The sequence below is a fragment of the Orcinus orca genome, chromosome 10 (genome assembly GCF_937001465.1).
Source record: "Orcinus orca chromosome 10, mOrcOrc1.1, whole genome shotgun sequence".
Lineage (NCBI taxonomy): Eukaryota > Metazoa > Chordata > Mammalia > Artiodactyla > Delphinidae > Orcinus > Orcinus orca.
Genome location: NC_064568.1, coordinates 45586537 through 45606689, shown reverse-complemented (window position 1 = coordinate 45606689; position 20153 = coordinate 45586537). Strand labels below are relative to the sequence as shown.

Sequence of the window (20153 nt, the reverse complement as noted above, 5' to 3'; positions counted from 1 at the left end):
GCAAATAGAATAAATAGGTACTCCTTGGACATGGATGTTCTATTTCTCTTTGTACCTATTTGTCTGATACAGTAGATATGATCAACAGACTTCCACATGTGGTTGCCCTATACAAGATTTTCTTAACAGCAGCACTAATGGCATTTGGGGCCAGATAATTCTTTGTCGTGGGAGACTTCCCTGTGCATTGTAGTATATTTCGTTGCATCCCTGGCCTCTAGATGCCCACTAGATGTCAGTAGCAGCCCTATCCCCAATTGTGACAATAAAAAATGTGTCTAAACATTGCCAAACGTCTTCTAGGAGAAAGGCGCAAAATCACTGCCAGTTGGGAACCACTGACCTATACTGATATATTCACACATTCCTTGAAAGAGCAAGATGTGGTTGAGAATGAGAAGCAGAGAAGTATGGGTGCTGTTGAGACTTAAGTGGGAGATTGAGGAGAGAGAGCATAAAATCATAGATTATAACCAGTCACTGACAGAGTTTTGAATACTCACCTAGGGAACTTGGGTTTTGTTTTATAGACAAGAGAGAATCATTAAAGGAATTCCAGAAAGAGGGTGATACAATTTGATTTTCATTTTAAGGAAATTTTCTTGATCTAAGAATGAGAGAGGATTGAAAAGACAACAGCTATCACAAAACTCTGACGTGGTAACTATGGAAAATAGAGCAGAGGATGTGGAAAGGAAATGGCCAACCTGCTGCATCTGTGAAATGGAATCATTAAAACGTAGTCTATTTATAAGGGTGCAGGATAGAGAGAAACTGAAGATTTCCATGAGGCTCCTGGGCTGAACAAGTGGGCAGGTGGCGGAGAAAACAGGGGTTAGTGTGTACCTGTGGGTAAGGATAATAAGTTCATTTTTGTACATGTGGCTCCCAGATGTAATTTATTTTTACTTATTTATTTTTGGCCATACCACGCAGCTTGTGGGATCTTAGTTCCCTGACCAGGGATTGAACCCAGGCCCTCGGCAGTGACAGCAAGGAGTCCTAACCACTGGACCTCCAGGGAAGTCCCCCAGATATAGTTTAATCCAAATGGGTAAATAATCCTGTCACCTGGTGACACTGTATAGAGTTAGAAGAGGGACAAGATTGGATCCCTAGGTGACTACTTATCTTTAGAGGGTGGACAGAAATGGAGGAAACTCAAAGGAGGCAGGAACTAACAAATCAGGAACGTCAGGAGAAAGTGGTGACCCGAGAGCCAAGAGGACATTTGCAAGGGGTGTAAATTATCAACAGGGATACATACTGTAGATGATGAAGCCCGGGAAGCCAGGCGCTGGTAGTAACCTCAGTTCAAGGAGTTTGGTGGGAGCAGAGGTCAGTTGCTACGGGCTGAGGAGCTAGTGGACAGAAGAGAAACAGAGAGTAGCTGTCATGAACCAGAACTAGTCTTTCAGAACAACTCCCACTCTGCAGGGCAACAGCCTCCAGCCCCACCTGCAGGTGGAGCCGGCCTCGAGGCTCTCTGGATGGACCATGCCCACCTCTTATGTTTGCGCTGAGTTGATTTTCAGTTTCCATATTAACATCACCATGTGCGGCTTCCCTCAGGTATATCTGTCACCTTTTCAGAATACTTTCGCTTTATATATCCTGGGGGTTCTTTTTGTTTTGAATCTTATTTGCCACCAGTTTCCAGCATATATCACTCCCCTCTTTTTCTTGTTTCCTCTTCACCCAGGCTTGTATTTTTCAAAGGAACATCAGGGAATCTGATCTGCCACCCGCAAGGCAGAAATAGTAAGGGAGCTTAGCCCCATTTGCCTGAATACCCTTTGAGCCTCCTAGGAAAATAATAAAATAAATTTGGGGCCTGGTAGTTAGATCCCTTGCACTCAGAGTTAATATTTTCTCAAAGAAAAGGCAGAGTGAAAAGCCTACGTCGAGTTTTCTACCGGGTGCTCTTGTGGGAAGAGAAATCTGTAGTGTAAGACACAACCCAAGACACCAGCTGATTGTCTGCCAGACAAATGTACTGTTTGGCTTCTTCTTTCACACCAGTTCTTTCTCATTTCTCTTGATATTATCAACAGAATAAAGTTTATGTTATATACTTGACAATGAATAAGTTTTTATCGACTTTAGGGGGTACAATACAGTGGAAATCAGAAGACATCGGGTTTCCAGCTGCATTCATGCTAAGCACACTTTAGCCTGGACTACGTATGCTGGAAATGGGGGTAGAGGCTGAACAATTCAGTTGCTTAACTCCAATATCTATATCACTTCCACCAGACAAATATAGTCCTTCTTTCGGAGAAAAAAAATGGTTAAAGCCAGTTCTTTTTGTTTTCTCTTTCTGCTAAAGTAAGGAAGCAATTTTCCACTCTATAAAGTAATTTACATCTCAATCACTGGGCAGAGGAATTGTCTTTCAACATCAGAGAATCTTCTCTAGGTCTGAACTCTGTCCCTCTCAATAGGTATTGGAACATTGTCCTACCTCTGAACTTTTCAGTTATGTGAGCCTATAAACAACTTTTATTAGTTAGATTTGGGTTTTCTGTCATTTGCAAATTAATTATACTGATCCTGGCTTATATTTGAAAGCACTGTTTTCTTGTATAGCACCTTAATATCACATTTTCTCTTAGTGGTCACACAAGCTCCTCATTTGTATTTCATCTCAGTTGCTTGGAGGTTAAGTGTCTAAATAGGTACCTTTCATGCCCTAACCTTAACTTCGTGAATCCCACCGGACTAATGTTTGTCATACCGTAACATACCTTCCAAATTTGATGAAAATATACTCTCAGTTCCAGATTCTCCAGTGGATAATTTCCAATCTCTTTGAGGTATCTTCCAGATTCCCCTACCCTACCTATGTGAATTTTGGGTTTGCCACATCACCAGTGTTTTAAGTCAGATCATGTGGAATGCCCAGGATATTTTCATATCTGCTAGAGACTCTTACTGGACATCCATTTCCACGTGCTATTTCTTAATCCTCCTAGACCACCTATCTTTTGCCATGTTTTGCTAATTCTCTCATTGTGATACTTCTAAAATTTGTCTTGCCATTCCACCACTCTGCCTACAAATATTTCCATCTTTGAAAGAGAATTCCTAGGGTTGATCAACTCCCATGATCCTCTTCTGTAAGTCTAAACTGTTTCTTCTCTTTCATAGTTCCATTTCCATGGGTTCTTATTCTTATTCATTCTCTCTCTCTCTCCCATTTTAAAATACTGAACTCATCTAACGTATATGTCACCTTCACTCTGGGAGCTTTTGAATATTTAGGATTTTAATGATCACCTCGTTACATTCCCAATTGGAAAGTCAACCCTATTTCAACTGCTGCCTGCATAACGTTGCCACTGGTAGTGTAGTGTTGCCAATCTCTCACTGATGCTCTTTCTTAGCATTTCTTCTTGGTGTGTCCCCCTGTCCAATTCCCTAAGTAGAGATGGTATTCCAGAAGACTTCATCCTGGGCCCTCGTATTTGCCTGTACTGTCTCTGGGGGCAGTACTGTCCAATAGACCCTTCTGCATCAATGAAAATGTTCTACGCCTACACCATCCAATAAGGTAGCCAACTACCACATATAGTTACTGTGTGCTTGGAATCTGGCCAGTGTGGCTAAGGACATACATTTTAAATTTAATTTTAATACCCACACGTGGCTAGTGGCTACTGTATTGGATAGTGCAGCTCTAGGAGATTACATTCATTTCTTCCCATGGCTTTAAATACCTTCTGTTCGTTTGACCGCTCTCAAATGTACAGCTCCAGGTATCACTAACCCAGAGGTCCAGCCCATATATAAAACCACCTACTTGAAATTTCTAATTGTACATCTCACACTTATTGCAAATGTTAATCCAAAGTAGAGTTCTAGACTTTTCCATCTCCAAACCTATTCCCATTCCAGTCTTATTCATTCCAGTAAATGGCACCACTGTCTAACTCAGCTGCTCAAGTCAGAAGCCAGAAGGCTATCCCTGATTCCTCCCTGTCCATTATCCTTGCATCTAATCCACTGGCAGCAGCTCACTGATTTTATTTCCAAAATATACCTTAAATCCACCTTCTCTTCATTTCCATTACCACCACCCTCTCCAGGCCACCGTCATCCCCAACTTGGACGGCTAGCAGTCTCCAACATGATCTCTACTTTCACTTTTGTCCCCTTACAACCCATTTTCTATTAGCAGCCAGAGTGCTCATCATCATCTTATAATCAGAATCAAACACGTCATTCCTCCACTGAATACTCTTCAATGACTTCTTTTCACTTAGGGTGGAATTGAATGATCTGGCCCATGGATCTGTATAATCCCAGCTGGTGCCACACATGCCCTGTTCGTCTTGCTAAAACCTGTTTTCTTGAACGTGCCAAACTCTTCACACATCAGGGAGTCTGCACAGCTGTTCCCTCTTCCTGCGGTTCTTCCTGTTCTTGGTACAAGAGGCTCTTTCTCATCCTCTGAGTCATACTTTTAATGTTACCTCTTAGGATAGGCCTCCTGTGAGCATCTACAGAAAGAGGGTCCCACTTTCTGTACCTTGTTCATTCCCTTCAGAGCACTTAGCAATCTTTAATAATCTTGTTCACTTGATTTTTTTTGGTTGGTCCCTTTAATCTTCACTAGATTAATGTTCCAGGAAGGCAGGGGCAGGTCTGACTTATCATTCCTTTACAGCACCTGGCACAGTGCTTTGCATACAAGCAGGTGCTCGGTAATATTTGCGTAATAAACAACTTCCTCAAAACACGTGTTCACATCACTCATTTCCATTTCCTGGGTCTGTGTAGTAACAAAATAAAATTTTTCCTGCTTATTAGAGGTACTCTAGCTGGACTACACCAGACCAAGTTCTCCTTACTATATGGCCTTTGGCTTCAGCAGTCAGAAACTCCAGAGTTATCAGTATTTTTGTACTTTTCAGGAAGCAGAAGTTTGGTCCAAGCAGGCCTCTGGCTTCTCCTCCTTGCTCCTTTATCAACCATTATACTCACTGGCTGGGAGCTTATAAAGTGGGATGCCTAAATAGCAATGGAGCAAACTGCAGTCTGGAAAATGGCTCTAAAGGTGGAGAGTCTGGAATGGATGTTTCATCTGTTTTGGCCAGCGTTCTTCTTCTCTGAATAGGGCCTTTGGTTCTCTGACTCTTTAAGATGGTTCATACCATTCATTAATATCCTGCATTTCTTCATAATTAATATTTTAACAGCCTGTATCCCCTTTTAAAAAATATTTTATTTTACAGACTTGATTTCAAGTCTGTAATCAAGTTAATTTTGGAATTCTTCACCTTCCCCTTACTTGCTGCGTAGAATCTATGAGTGCCTAGCATTTATGTTTGATCATGGACCTATGCAGGGCATTTGTGACCCTGACACCAAGGTACTGGATTATATTGCCACTGCTGATTGAGGATACCCAAAGGAGCGTGAAGTGACCACTTCTCCCTCCTTTGGTGATAGCCCCACAGCTTACCTTGGGACGTAGGTATTATGGTGATGAGAAGGGGACAGACTAGGAGAGAATTTAGGATAGTGGTGCTATGAGAGGGGTTGTAGCTCTACAAATTTTTATGAAAAAAAATTCCGTTGGTTTACATTTTCCCAGTCCCAGAGTACTCTCTTATAACACAAGGGCAATCAGGTCTCCCAAGACTGCACAACCCAGACTGTCTCCATTGCTTTCCTTAAGTTACCTTAGTGACCTAAAGGAGGCCAACAACTTCTGAGGAAGAGAAGGTCCTGGAGTTGGCAAAGTAATAGCAATATCACTATATCAAATATGGTTTTAAGTGGGGTAGACTTATGGAAAGTAGTATTAATAAATACTTGTGCGGGCATGTACCCAGAAAGACACAGAAACAACGCATTGTCTCTGAGAAGGACTGGAAGACAGGAGTGACAAGGAAATTTACTTTTTGCTGAACACCTTTTTGAACTATTTCAATTTTTTTTTATCATGAGTATGTTATAGCTAGTCAAAAATAAATACGTTTCAAAATTTGAAAAACATAAAGAAATGCAGTGTTGGTCCTCAAAGAGTCATTTAGCCAGACTAACAGGCATGAGACTATTAGAAAAAATAGAAGATAGCACATAATTAAATACCAACTTGGGTGGTACTGACTACAATTAGAAAATGAAGAGAGGTCTGTTCACCTGAAGGAGCTGAGTCTTAGATGAGGAAAGGAGACTTTTAGCCCAGGGAAATTTGAGCAAATAAAAATAGGCAGAAGCAGAAATGTGCACAGATAAAGAACAATAGATTCGGGAGTCAGATAGGCCTGGTTCCAATCTTAACTCTAAACTTTACTACCTGAGTGAACTTGAATGAGTTTATAACCTCTTTCAACCTCAGATTTCTCATTTGTAAAATGAGGATAAGAGTACCTACCTTATAGGATTAAGAAAAGTTAAGGAATGTATGTAAAATGGTTAGCACAGTACCTGAAATAGAGTAGGTGCTCAACTAAATGTTGCTTAGTATGAGTATGGCTGAACAGAGAGACCAGTCTTGCTAGAGGACAGGGTATCCACTCAGGAGAAGGGGCAAGACAATACTGGCTATTACAGTTACAGCAAACTGTGGGCAGTCATCTCATCTTGTGGCTGGGGTTCCTGTAGCATAAGAATTATAAACAAGTATCACCATTATGCATTCTCTAATGTTCAAGAAAGTGAGAAGTCTGACAGTTATAGGGTTTCTCTCTAGCATGGCGCCTCTGGTGCATAATCAAAACAGAATTCTGACTGAAGGCCTTCCCACAGTCATTACATTTATAGGGTCTTTCCCCAGTATGGATTCTCTGATGACGAGTAAGGTGTGCCTTGCAAATGAAGCTTTTCCCACAGTCAATACATTCATGAGGCTTCTCTCCAGTGTGGACCCATTGGTGCTGAGCAAGATCCAACTTCCACATGAAGCCTTTCCCACAGTCCTTACATTCATAAGCTTTCTCCCCGGTGTGGATTCTCTGATGTCGAAGAAGGACTGGGTTCTGAGTAAAACTTTTCCCACATTCCTTACATGTATATGGTTTCTCCCCGGTGTGGATTCGCTGATGTTGTGTACGGCTTGTGTTCTGACTAAAGCCCTTCCCACATTCCTTACATTCAAAGGGTTTCTCTCCAGTGTGAATTCTCTGGTGCCCAATCAGGTTTGACTTCCAAATGAAGGCTTTAGCACATTCTTGACAAACGTAGGGTTTCACCCCAGTGTGAGTCCTCTGATGTACAATGCAGTGTTATCTGAAACTGAAAGTCTTCCCGCATTCCTTACATCCACAGACTTTCTTCCCAATATGAATTCTCTGATGTTGATCAAAGTCTTCATTTTGAACAAAACACTTGCCACATTCTTCACATATATAGAATACCTGCTCATGTAGACTTTTCTGAGGTACAAGGTGGGTATAAACATCAGCATCTTTCAAATGCTCTCCTACTGAGGTCATCTCATCCTTGACAATCACTTCTATAATGTCACATGTAGTGTTCTCCACACTTTCCCTATTGGGATAGGCAGGCCATCTCATTAACCTGCTTTTCTCCTCTTCACAGGTTTTTCCAAACCAGAATTCCTGGGAACCACAGCACTGGGGTCCACCTGATAGCACCATGTGGTCCTGTGCCTCCTCAAAAGTATCCTCCTTCAGAATAAAACCTTTCTCACTCTTGGACACAGACTCTGAAAGAAGAAACCAGAGCTGCAAATGTCATCATTACCCATGACAGAGTGACTGAGGTCACCAAGTGGGATTAATATGTCCATTTTCCTCCAAGTGCCACCCCTGTGTCTAAGTGGCCCTGACGTAGCTGAAAACGGCGAAACAGAGCTAACATACAGAAAGCAACAAAAATCAAAAGGCAGAAATTAGGCAGACAGTCCCTGAGGGCTGAGGGCTCTGATTTCCAGCACCAGAGCAAGCATGGGGCCGGCAGGTGGGGAGTTGGGGGCGGGGGGTGCTCTTGGGAAATAGTTGAATTGAATTCTAAGGGAGATAAGTCAAAATTCCTTCTAGGTAGTTCAGTTTATAACATGAGAAGAACTAGCCAGGATTCAGAGCAGAGGACCTGTTCAGAAATAAAGAATATCTGTGGTATACCTGGGGACCCTGAGCTTATCACACACGGTGGGGAGCACAAAGAAGACTCTCTTATACTTTTCAACACTGAATGGAAATAAAGTCTTCTCATTCAATCCAAACACCAGGTCCACCATGAAAAGTGCTTCCCTGAATTACTTTAGGCAGTGTTGGCCAAAGTGTCTCTTTGTTCCATAGTGTCTTATTCAAATCTCTGTTACAGCATCACATTTTGTTATAATTATACATTTTTGTATAATGTCTCATCAGACTGTGAGCCTTTCCGGGATAGGAGCCATATATTACTTGATTTCTGATCCCTAGCAATGAACACAATGAGAAAAATACAGCATTTACCTTTTAACATATTGATTGACCACTGCAGCCAGATAGGTAAGCCCTCTGTTCAGTTTGAGCCTAAGATGAAAGATCCATCCAAATTTAATTATCTGCACTTGTCCAAATAAAAGTTGGAAGTTTAGAGTTTACATTTCCTCTGATTAATTAGTTGATTTGGGGATTTTTAGAGGGTCTTTTATTTAGAACATAAATGGAATGGAATTTTAACACTTTACAAAGGAAAGACAGGAGAAAAATGTGTGACTGGGAGAAAAGTGCTCATTTCCCTCTCACTTACCGGTACAAATTAGGCTTGGACCCTCTCCTTGCAGTTTCGGTTTCAATGGCTCTTCTACCTGCTCAAGATGGGAGATCCCAGCAGGCTTTAGAAATGGATATCCTGCCAGGATCAAGATATAAATAAGGCTGACTCAACTGGAGGAGTGGGGCCCATTAGGAAAGGAGCTGAGACGGAAGTGGTAGGGGAGAATGAAGGTCGGGGGAAAGACTGGTAAAACAGTGACCTGAAACTTGAGAGTAATAAGAATATAAAGGACAGGAAATAGAGGTTCAGGGAAGTTGTGATTCCATCAGTTCACCAATATACAAAAAGTTATCACTCATTTTAAAATGTCAAGAAGAAACAGGAAAGACTAAGGTCTCTTCTGCACCTGCCCCTAGGAGCTGAAAGCCAATTCACATAGCAAAGTATCAGGATAGGAAAGAACTGCAAGGAGCTGTTCCTGAGGCTATGTTGGGAAAGCACCACCTCTTACTTCCCTTCCTTCCTATCTATTTATCTACTGCCTTCTCTTTTCACAAAGGATCAACAATGGGTCTCTCATGTCTTATGGCATCCATAAGAAATGGCCTCATAGCCTCATTCAGCCATTCCCAGAAGTCACTTCTTGCTCTAACAATAAACACCTCTATTTACAAAGGTCCACTCTAATAAATTCTTCAGACTTAGCTAAGACTGGTCTCTTTGTAACTCCCAACCAAATCCTCCTAAGAAACAGATCAATTCTGCAATTTCCAAATGATGACCTTTCAGTGTGATGAATTGGGAGATTGGGACTGACATATATACACTAATATGTATAAAATGGATAACTAATAAGAACCTGCTATATAAAAAAATTAATTAAATAAATAAATATATATATGGAGAGGACTTAAAAAAAAAATGATGACCTTTCATGCTGCTGAGGCAAAGGACTATATGCCTCGTGAGTACTCTCTTCTTTAAGACTTTGAGTAGGGACATGAGCTCCAAGGAGGGCTGCTGCAAGTCAGGGAGTTAGGGTTTTGCTCAAGGAATAACTTAGCTGTTAGCTTTCTGCCTAAAGCAGAGATGAGAATGCCCTTGAGTGGCAGGGAGAGTAGGTACTGAGATGCTGAGAGAATGTAGAGGACACTGTAGGTGCCTCCCTACATCCATTCTACCCCTCCCCCACTAGGGAGTAGCCAGGCCCTTTGGGTGGGAGTGATCCCAAGTCCAGCTCCTGGTACAGGCCCTCACTGAGCTAAGCCAAACAGGTTATCCCATCCCACTCACTACATGAGAGATCCTTTCAGGGACCAGCAATCCAGGCCAAGTCAATCAGTGCAGAGCTTTTCCCTGGCTGTAGAGACCGATTTAGAGCCGGCATAAGACTTAAGATGGTGCAGCAGAGCAATACTTGGGACTGTGATTCACAATGGTTAAAGCCTAAGGAAGGCCTGCTCTGTTCCTCTCCATCGGTGTGAAGAAGCACAGTCCTGGTTACAACTACCGATCACCTTACAACCACAAGAGGAGCCAGACTGTAGACAAAACCAACATACGAGGAGACAGAGAAGAGCAGAGACTGAAATTCTGATCCAAATGTACCTGCAGCCCATTCTACCTATGGACTTGCCAATTACACAAAACAATAAATTCCTCTTTTTTATTTAAGCCAGTTTGAATTGGGTTGTTACTTGCAATCAACGGTATCCTAACATGGAAAGACTTCCAGACACAGCAAGGAACTGTGTGAATGGGGAAGTTGAGGGCACAGCTCAAGTCACCTGTGCCCACAGAAGAGCCTCTGTGGGAAGAAGATGAAATGGGGCCAGGGGGCAATAAGAGGACACAGTTCTCAGTAGGAAATTAGGAGCAGGGAAGCCCTGTGTTGGGCCTAAACAAATGCCAGGGCTTTCCCACCAGAAATCCCTGAGGAACAGGAAGTATTTGGCTCAGGGTTATTTAGACTTCTTGATTTCTAGTGATAAAAATGGCCATGATAAGGGCTTCCCTGGTGGCGCAGTGGTTGAGAGTCTGCCTGCCGATGCAGGGGACACGGGTTCGTGCCCCAGTCTGGGAAGATCCCACATGCTGCAGAGCGGCTGGGCCCGTGAGCCATAGACGCTGAGCCTGCGCATCCGGAGCCTGTGCTCCGCAGCGGGAGAGGCCACAACAGTGAGAGGCCCGTGTACCGCAAAAAAAAAAAAAAAAAAAAAGGCCATGATACCCCAAAGGGCAGTCCGAATCTTCTGCTGGAAGATTATAAGCAGGCCAGGAAAGTAGAAAGGCCACCTCAGATCAGAAAGGAAACAGAAAAGTCAGGGAGTAAAGATACATAACGGCCCTGAAAAGAACAGTGGAGATGGGGAAAAGGAAAAACAGGTGCATGAAGATGGCAGACAGAAGAGCCCGGATGAATACAGCAAGGACTCAAGATGGAAAACCATGGGAACACAGAGGAAAACAAGGAATCCCACTGGTGTCTACAGCACTAGGTTAAGAGAACACACCCGTGACAATTTAAAGATTAAGACAAGGGAACTGGTCAGATGACTGGCACATGTATCCTCACTCACCTGAGGAGATGCCCCTCGGGCCCTCTCCATCCAGAGCTCCCTGAGGAGCCAAGCTCCACGGTGCTTCGTTCCAGCTGGAAAATCAGAGCCGGCTGAAAATCAGAGGGAAATGGAAATGCTGCTTGACAGGAAGGAAATGGGACAGGTGGGTGAGTAGGGTGACACAGAGCAACCCCAGGGCTCCTCCCAGGCCTGTGTCTTCAGGGGTGGGAGGGGAAAGAAGGGAAATTACTAGGGAGAACAAGAAAAAGAAGTCAGGGGAAAGGGACAGGAGACCCAGGGGAGAGGGGCCTGGAGGCTCACAAAGGTCAGGAAACAGAGAGGAAGGGGCGCTCAATAACAGTGTGAGTGAGCAAACAGATGACTTCACTCTTTGAGGAACTGAGCTTTCTTGTGCTCTCCCTCTCTGAGAGCTCTCAAGCTCAGACGTCTGCATGAGGATGGTTGGTATTGGGCTGGGTCTCCCAAACTGAGGTGGTGGGAACTGAGGGCTCAGAGGGGCACCAGGAATCTTCTCTCCTCCCACTGTATCCACAGCACATGAGTCAGGAGAACAGAAGCTCTCAGCCGGGGGTAAGGAAGTCCTATGTGAGGCCTGAATTGATACCAGGATTCCTACTTCCCAGCAACCACTAAGGTTGGGTCATTAAGAATACAAGAGCCTGAAGCTGCCACTCAACTGAGGTTATCAAAGACTCCTGAGCCTTTGAGGAAGAAGGAGCCAAGAAATTCCAAAGGGTAGAGGCAGAGTCCAGAGGGAAAGACCCTTACCCAAGGAAGCCACGGCCCCATAATCCTCCAGCATCACATCCCTGTACAGGGCCCTCTGAGCAGGGGTCAGGCCGGTCCATTCATTCTCAGAGAAGTAGACGGCTACATCCTCGAAGGTCACTGACTCCTGAAACAACATGTGTTTAAATGCCCTAGGACAATCCCAGGACCCAGGCCTGGAGTCTGGGTAGACCCAGGCACTAAGAGGTACTGGAGGGGATGCCCACTGAGTTTCTGGATTCTGAATGTCTAAGGGAACTCGCAACAGATTTTTGCCCCCTACTTACAAAGATATAAGGGATCAGCTACCAATCTTCTCATGTCTCTTCATTTTTACTTCAGCAAACATCCTCTCATCTTTTTCATGAGTCTCTGCAAGTTTTCCCTTTTCGTTTCCATATGTGCTCTAAGTGCCAACCTTTCTCCACAGTGTATCCTCCTTCAGAGGTCACCAACCCTTGATAACAAGAGCAACTGACATTTATTGAGCCTGTGCCAAGCACTTTACATATATTACTCTGGGCACGCCTCACAGACTGTGAGAAGGACATTAGACCCATTTTACAGAAGGGAAACTGAGGCTCAGAGATTAACATCCCCCGAGTTAAAGGGCTGAGACAGAACTCAGGCCTGTGGGACTCTCTGGCTCTTACCTACTATGGCACACTGTCTTCTATCCTCACTCCTGCCACACCTGCTGCCCCTGTCTAGGACTCTTGCTCTTCTCTCCCTCCCAGTCACTGCCACCAGCCAAAGAGGCAGCTAAGGGCCCCTCAGAACACTCAGGCTGCTCGAGAGGCTGTACTCAACAGGGCAGAGCCCAACTCTGACTACTCCCTAACGCACCTACCCTACTCTCTTCCCCACATCCCAGTCTCAGTGTTCCTTTTTCTGTATTTCTCGGAGCCCTAGCTCCTGCACCTTTTCTTTTCTTGCCTTTCTCTCTCACTCTCTTCCTTGAGAAACACAAACAGTGCTAACTTGGAGCCATCAAGACTTCTTATAATTCCCAGCCACTGCCTCATTCAGGGTCTCAATCTCAATACTATGGAGGGGCCAGTTCTGGTCCATTCCCATCAGTCCTTGCCCGGCAATGTTCTCACAGCAACTTCCCCAGCATTCCAAGGCTCAAAGACTTTGGCTGGCTCACTTTTGCCTGCCTAAAGAAGTCCAGCTTCTCTGAACTGCAGACAACTTCAGTCACCATTCACGGACCCAGCTTACTTCCCAAGGATCATCCCCTGCAAGACCACCCTCATGCCCTATACTGTCACGGTTCCGTTATGAACCCAATCCCTTTCCTTGCCCAGATCTGTATCCTTGGACCTACACCCCCCTCCGTCCCCACCCCTCCTCCACCCCCGACCTGAAGATCCAGATCCTTTCTCCTACTCCTGCAAGCTCATGTACTTCTCAAGACCCACCTCAAACAAAACCAGCTCTGTAAAACCAGTCGTGGAAATTCTGGCCATTCGTCGCCGCACACAGCGCTCTGTGCTGGGACACCTCTGCCCCAGAATTGGCTCATGCCTGTGCATCTGCACGTGTGCTTCCCCTGCCGCCGCAAGCCTGGGGGATGTCGAATCCACTCTTCCCCTACCTGTTCCTCTGGGCCCTCCACTCTGGGCTGTACCCCGGTTTATCGGTAGCCGCACTGCCTCCTCTCCGCCCCTCATGTGGGCCTAGAGCCCCGGGCAGAGCCGAGCCAGCTTCGTGGCGCCGGCTCAGCGCTCACCGGGCCCGACCGGGGACTACCCGGGGTCAGGGAGGGACGCTCCAGACCCCGGCGGGCCTGACATAGCGGCCCCCCCCCACCCGCGCCCGGGAGCCGCCCGAACAAGAGCCAGGCTCCAAGCCCCTACCAGCCCCATGCCCAGCTCCCCACTTTCTGCGTGGGCCAGGTCTCTGCATGCGAAAGGCGGAGGCTGCAGCACTTTTGCCATTCCGGCTTTTCTAGGACGGTGGAGGGCTCCGCGTCTCCATGGTACTCCCTTCTCGCCACGCAAAGTCGGGAGGGGAGAGTGGTCCAGCTCTCCCAGAGACACAGAGCGCTCCAGGCCCTGCAGAAATCAAGGAGAACGGTAGCGGGGTGGGGGTGGGGGTGGGGGGAGGCTGGGGAGGAGGCTTCCTCTGGGAATCCTTTCCCGGCCCTTTTCTTCCCACTGACCACTCTTCTCCACCTCATTGAACCTTTGTAGGATGGATGCCGGTATAAGCATCCATAGCATTCACTTGACTGTGCCTGTTCACATATCTGCCTCCTTCTACTAAGTTCTACATTCCCAGAGAGCAGACTATGTCCTTGATATGTTCATCTTTGTGCCTCTAACATCCGCCCAACGTCTCGCACCTCTTAGGGCCCAATTTCTTTAAGTGGCATAGAATGTTTGTTGAATCAAAGCATGATTAAATGTTGAACCAGTTTTTCAGTTGAAGACAGTGAGGCCCAAAGAGAGGAAACGACTTACCTAACATCACACAGCATGTCAGGAAGCTATGCTTTTAAAGAAAGTTGTGGAAATAAAGGAAGACCTCCCAACTGAGAACAAGCAACGGCTATTTATTCAGAGCTTATTATAGCAAGGAAGTCAGCCACCATACTTGCATTTGGCAGAGAAGTGGGAAAGCTCTGTAGTAGGAAAAAAGGAAGGCTTCAGGTATGCTCTGATTAAAGATTGTAGGCATGAGGGCTTACTAGATGCAAAGCATCTGATGTGATTGGTTGGGAAGCATTATTCAAATTCTGGCTGTTTGAGGCTGGTTACTACAGGAGTTATTTTGGCTTCCGGGACTGGTTGCTACAGATAGTAGTTTGAACTCTTGGACTGGTTATTGCAGATAGTGGGTTGGTTTCCTGGACGGGCTGCTGCAGATTGTGGGTCAGAGTTCTATTTTTCTATATGGTTTGGCCATTGTTCATTTGTATATTCAGTCTCCTGGGTGAACAAGGAAGGAAGATGATGTCTGCTTCACAGGAATTCAAGTCTACAGGTTCAGATGCGTTATAGCTACCCAGGTACTGAGAGCTTACAGATACCATACCTATGAAAAGTCACAGAGCAAAGGAGACCTCAGATGAACTCCCAGGCTTGTTGGTTGGTTGGTTGGTTTCTAAGAGGATACTGGAATAACTCATAAAGGGACACTAGCTGATAGTCTGTGAGTGCTGAGAAGGAAGCAGAGACTCAACTTGGGAAAGATCACTAGGAAGGTTGAGCATACAAAAAAATGTTCCCATGATTTTCTTTGGGACCAGATGGAGAAAACTGAACTGGTGACAAAACAATTATGGGAGTTTTAGCTCAGAACAAGGAGCCCTCAGATAACTGATGACTAAGTCATCATCCACCTGAAAAAAGGTCTCTTATGACTATGATCAGCGTTTGGTTCAAAATTTTTTAGAAAACGAAAGAGGAGAGGAATAGTCTGTCATAATTAACCATATATTTTTACTCTCTCTATTGTTCTTCTGTCAAACACACAGCAGCAGGCAAGGCCAAGGCCAAGGCTAACTCCCAACTGATTTGACCAGTAAAGATACAATATGCCATTTTTAGATTCATATAATGTATTACTTACATAAACAGCAAAAGGAAGAGTAGCCAAATATCCCAATTCCCCAAGTCCTTGTCCCACACACCAAAAACAATGATACGGAAACGAAAGGGGGCTGGATGACTGCAACGTGGGTTGTGGCATACGCCTTGCTGAGGAGACAATTTTAGACTGCAGCTAAACAGTGTTATAGTCTGCAGTTATAACCTGAGGAGAGTGGGGCAGAAAGCCTCATGCCTCATCAGAATCTGGGAGGCAATGACAAATTGTCTCATGGCAGCCTCCCATGGGGATAGGGACAGAAGTGGAAGATGGCCTCAAAATCTTGTAAAGTTCCTCTCATCCTCTCATGTTCTGGAATGCTCACAGGATGATCTGCCAAGACTCAAATTAGCTATAGTTCAAGGCTTTGCCTGCACAGCCTATATAGATATGCGTGAAATTGCCAGGGCACCATGGTAGACACATTCCCCTACAACTTTACCTCCTAACTTCTAACACAGGAAGAATTCTCGGGAGCATAAATCACCACATAGGTCATCAGATACTCTAATTAATTGTACAGATAGAGGATTGGGCCAAATGTGTTCCATTTGTCTTAGGTAGCATTGGACAAGAGTGACCATGATTACGACTCACAGTGGTATAACCAGGCTCACTGGAGGAAAGACCATGTCAGCCTCCACATCCAGAGCGAAGCCAGCTAAATGTGTCATTAATCCAGGTGAGACAAGAAAAACTAGCAATGGCACATATCCCAGCTAAACTGGCTAGCAAAAAATCCAGGGCAATACAATTGTCCATTACCATTCATGCTAGAGAATTTAGAAAAGTCACTGATCTGTGAAAATTGTACAAGAGAGTCCAGCATAACAGTATGAGGCTAAAGGGAATCACATCAATGTCCATAAAGTTAATACTGTTCTATTGTTTCTTTTTCTTTTTTTTTTTTTTTGCGGTACGCAGGCCTCTCACTGTTGTGGCCTCTCCCGTCGTGGAGCACAGGCTCCGACGCACAGGCTCAGCGGCCATGGCTCACGGGCTTAGCCGCTGCGCGGCATGTGGGATCTTCCCGGGCCGGGGCACGAACCCGTGTCCCCTGCATCGGCAGGCGGACTCTCAGCCACTGCACCACCAGGGAAGCCCTCTATTGTTTCTTGACGAGGCTGTTCCTTTCTGGAGTCAATGGCTGTTGGGAGGATTCTGAGGGTTTTTAAACTAAGATCATTTGCTGGCCAGTAGTCAAACTGAAGTTAGTGGCAAAAGCCTGGGTTAAATCTGCCAGATATCCCACAGACAAAACCTAAGATAGGTTAACGATCCCTCCCTCTGCCCCTGACTTCAGAGTCTAAGGTGTTTTCTTCTTCCCAACCAAGGTTGTTCCTCTCCTTCCACAGCCACGTGATCATTACGACCAGACTCTGCAACAATTACTTCACCTTTTCCTCAATCCTCCCCATGTCTTCCCACACTATACGCATCATCTCATCCCTAGTTAGCTCAGAAGTTCCTATTTATAAAACGTGTAACACCCTAGACCATCTCCCACCCTCTGACATGTAAGTCATGCCAATATCACCTTAGGAGTTATCACCTCATAGTTCATGATCATTATAATCATTTTCTATAATTGCCTAAATCCAGTTACAACTATAATTTCCCATCTGAGTACTGATTTCACTATATGCCGTAAGTTTTGGTTTTCATTTTCGTTCATGTCAAGGTATTTTCTAATATCTCTCGTAAATGCTTCAAGAAATCATTAGGAAGCTTGTACAGGGATTCTTGCAGACTCCATGCGTGTCTTTTTGCCTTACGATTTGGTTATGTATCCTTAGTACACCACTGTAATAAATCTTAGTCATGAGTAAAACTATATGCTGAGTCCTGTGAGTTCTTCTAGGGAATCTCTGAATGTGAAGGTGGTCCTGGAGATCCCTGATATGGGTTATGAGAACTAGATTGCATGAAACATGTAAAGCATTTGGCGTAATTCTTGGCTCATGGTAAATTCTCAAAATAAGAATGGTAAAATTCTTAAATGGTAAAAAATAAGTGGTCACAGTGGCAATGGGGATGACCAGCACAGGGCCATGAACAGAATAGGCACCCAATGTCAATTATTCCAATCCCCATCCTATTCCTTCATTCACTTCCACCATATGCCCTCATATCTCTTAGCCTCTTAGTGAATGAACAGCCCAGTACCTTTATAATGGCATCTCACTGCCGGCAAGTACCTCAAGTTCAGCCTCCTGTTTGATATAGCAGAACAGCAGGGCCCAGAAAGGTGAAATGAAATGTCCCATATCATGTCGTGAGTTGGTGACAGAGTTGAGACAAGAATCCAATTTGCCCTTTAAGTCCTACACTGGCTTCAATGTCACCTGGTACATGAGATGCAGACTAGGAGTAAGGTAATTAACCTGGGGCCAGGCTGTCAAGAACCCAGGTGCTGTGGATGGGTTTCCTTCTCTTCCTGGAAAAAAGAAAACTTGAAAGCTAGGGAGGAAGAGGAGCCATAAATAAGCCCAGCTCTAAGTTAAATGAGACTATTTCTGATCTAAAGGTAGAGTGAAATAATTTTTTTCCCTGCATCTCCATTTCAAAGGTACTGCTGTTGACTCCTAGGGGTTAGGCAGTGGGCAGGAAGTGGCTAGCACTGGGGGAGAAGTCAATATCACTCAGAATTGGAACAAAGGGCAAACAAGACTCAACGGATAGCCAGTGTAGCCGGTCTAGAGCATGCCCAGAGGAACCACAGCAGGTAAACAAATTCTTTCGCCGGTGCACAGTTGCTTAAAGTTCTGGGCCATGTATGGAATGAAAAGACATGAGATCTGACGGCACCTGAAACCCACCTGAGCCCTGTGGGTCAACCCAGCGACTTCTCTGGTGGTCCAGTGCTTAAGACTCCGCGCATCCCTGGTGGGGGAACTAAGGCCCCACATCCCACATACTGTGCAGAGCGGCCAAAAAAACAAAAAAGAACTCATCCCACCCTCCAGCCCACCACGTAATGTGCAAATGAGGTGAGCCTTAAGTGGTGGCTTCTCTCAGCGCGCACGCATTGGAAACAGCAGCGGTCTAAGCAGATAGGTTAGGGGGTCCCCTGAGAAAGAGAACAAAGAATGACTTTCTTGAGAACCCATTCTGGCCTAACCCATTTTGTGATCTAAGCCCGGCTGCAACGCTTGCCCTTGAACAGGTCTCAGTAATTAATGATCTTAAAGGAGGGAATGCAGAAACACCGGAGGACCAGTCAAGAAACCATAGGGCAGCCTTGGGGCAGCCTCCTGGTTCCTCAAGGGATATACGTAATAACATATCTTTGAGTTCTGCAGGAACTAAGCCCCCCCCCCCAGGTGGAGGATGGAATTAAGATGTCAACCCTCCTGAATTCCATCAACTAAAGCTTGGACTCTGTCAACCTTTGCCCGGATTCTATGCTAAATTCTGCTCCCCTCAAGCCCCCTCATGAATATGCATGATATGCATGTATCATTAGCTTAAACCTTCCCCAACTTTGCTGTTCAGGGTGACACTGCTTTGGGTAAGAGCTCTGGTGTTCTCCTTACTTGCTGCAAGTAATAATAAAGCCTTCCTTCTCCCGATCACAGTGGGCGGGAAGGAGTCAGCCCTCTCCGACACGTCTTCCCCCCCTCAGCCCCACTCCCTTACTGATTGCTCCGCAGACGAAATGAGAGACACACAACCGTCTGCGCAAAGCTCCGCCGACTTACGGAGAGAGGGCGCCTCAGGACTGAGAACTGCCTGCGGCGGCTACCTAAAGACGCCTTTACGGAGGCGGCGGGGAGCGGAAGTACGTCACCGCCTTTCCGGCCCTCAGGCCCCAAGGCCTCTCTAGCAGGCCCGGAGGTCGCCTATGCTGATTGTTGATCCTCCTCGACTGCCCCGCCCACCATCCCACCATGGTGACTCCACCCCCACCCTCACCCGGAGGTGCGGCTGGAGTGGGGAAGGCTGAGACTTGACGCAGGCCTGTGGTCCTCACTCTGCCCTGCTGGGCCCCGGCCATTCCGGAGGACTGGGAGGGCAGCCTCGTGGGCCGATTTCCCAGGGGCAGGCCAGCCTCCACCTGCTGGTATATCTGGCCACCCTTCAGTGGCCCGGACCCAGACGAACGGGTGGCTGGACCTGCTGTCATGGGAAGGGCTCGGTGCCGCGTGATGGGTCAAAGACGGAAACCGCACTGAGCTGGAGACTCTTCCCCCTCCTCTGAGCACTCCGGCCACATAGGCTCCCTTGGGACGACCCTGCCACATGCCTTAGAAGCATGTCCCCTACACCCTTACACACAGCACACATTGGCCTGGCCTTGTCCTCCAGGTCTCCACTTAATTACCACCTGATCAGTGTGGCCTCCCTGACTCCCCACCCTCCTTCCCGCTCTGGCCCCCCCCACTTTTTTAAAATTTATTTAATTAATTAATTTAGTTTTGGCTGCGTTGGGTCTTGTTGCTGTGCGCAGGCTTATTCTAGTTGCGACGAGCGAGCGGGTGCTACTCTTCATTGCAGTGCGCGGGCTTCTCATTGCAGTGGCTTCTC

General features: G+C 45.8%; 1 protein-coding gene across 1 annotated transcript in view; it reads right to left on the bottom strand.

Moving 5' to 3' along the window:
• ZNF662 (zinc finger protein 662) overlaps window positions 1-19318 on the bottom strand; it is a 45677-nt gene extending 26359 nt beyond the window's left edge. Inside the window, 7 exon segments of the mRNA XM_049693648.1 lie at window positions 1268-7678; window positions 8713-8814; window positions 11259-11326; window positions 11328-11379; window positions 12030-12156; window positions 13454-14089; window positions 18446-19318. Of these exon segments, the coding sequence (XP_049549605.1) occupies window positions 6654-7678; window positions 8713-8814; window positions 11259-11326; window positions 11328-11379; window positions 12030-12156; window positions 13454-13705 (1626 nt within the window). The 5' untranslated portion in view covers window positions 13706-14089; window positions 18446-19318 and the 3' untranslated portion in view covers window positions 1268-6653.
• Between the last annotated feature and the right edge of the window lie 835 nt (window positions 19319-20153).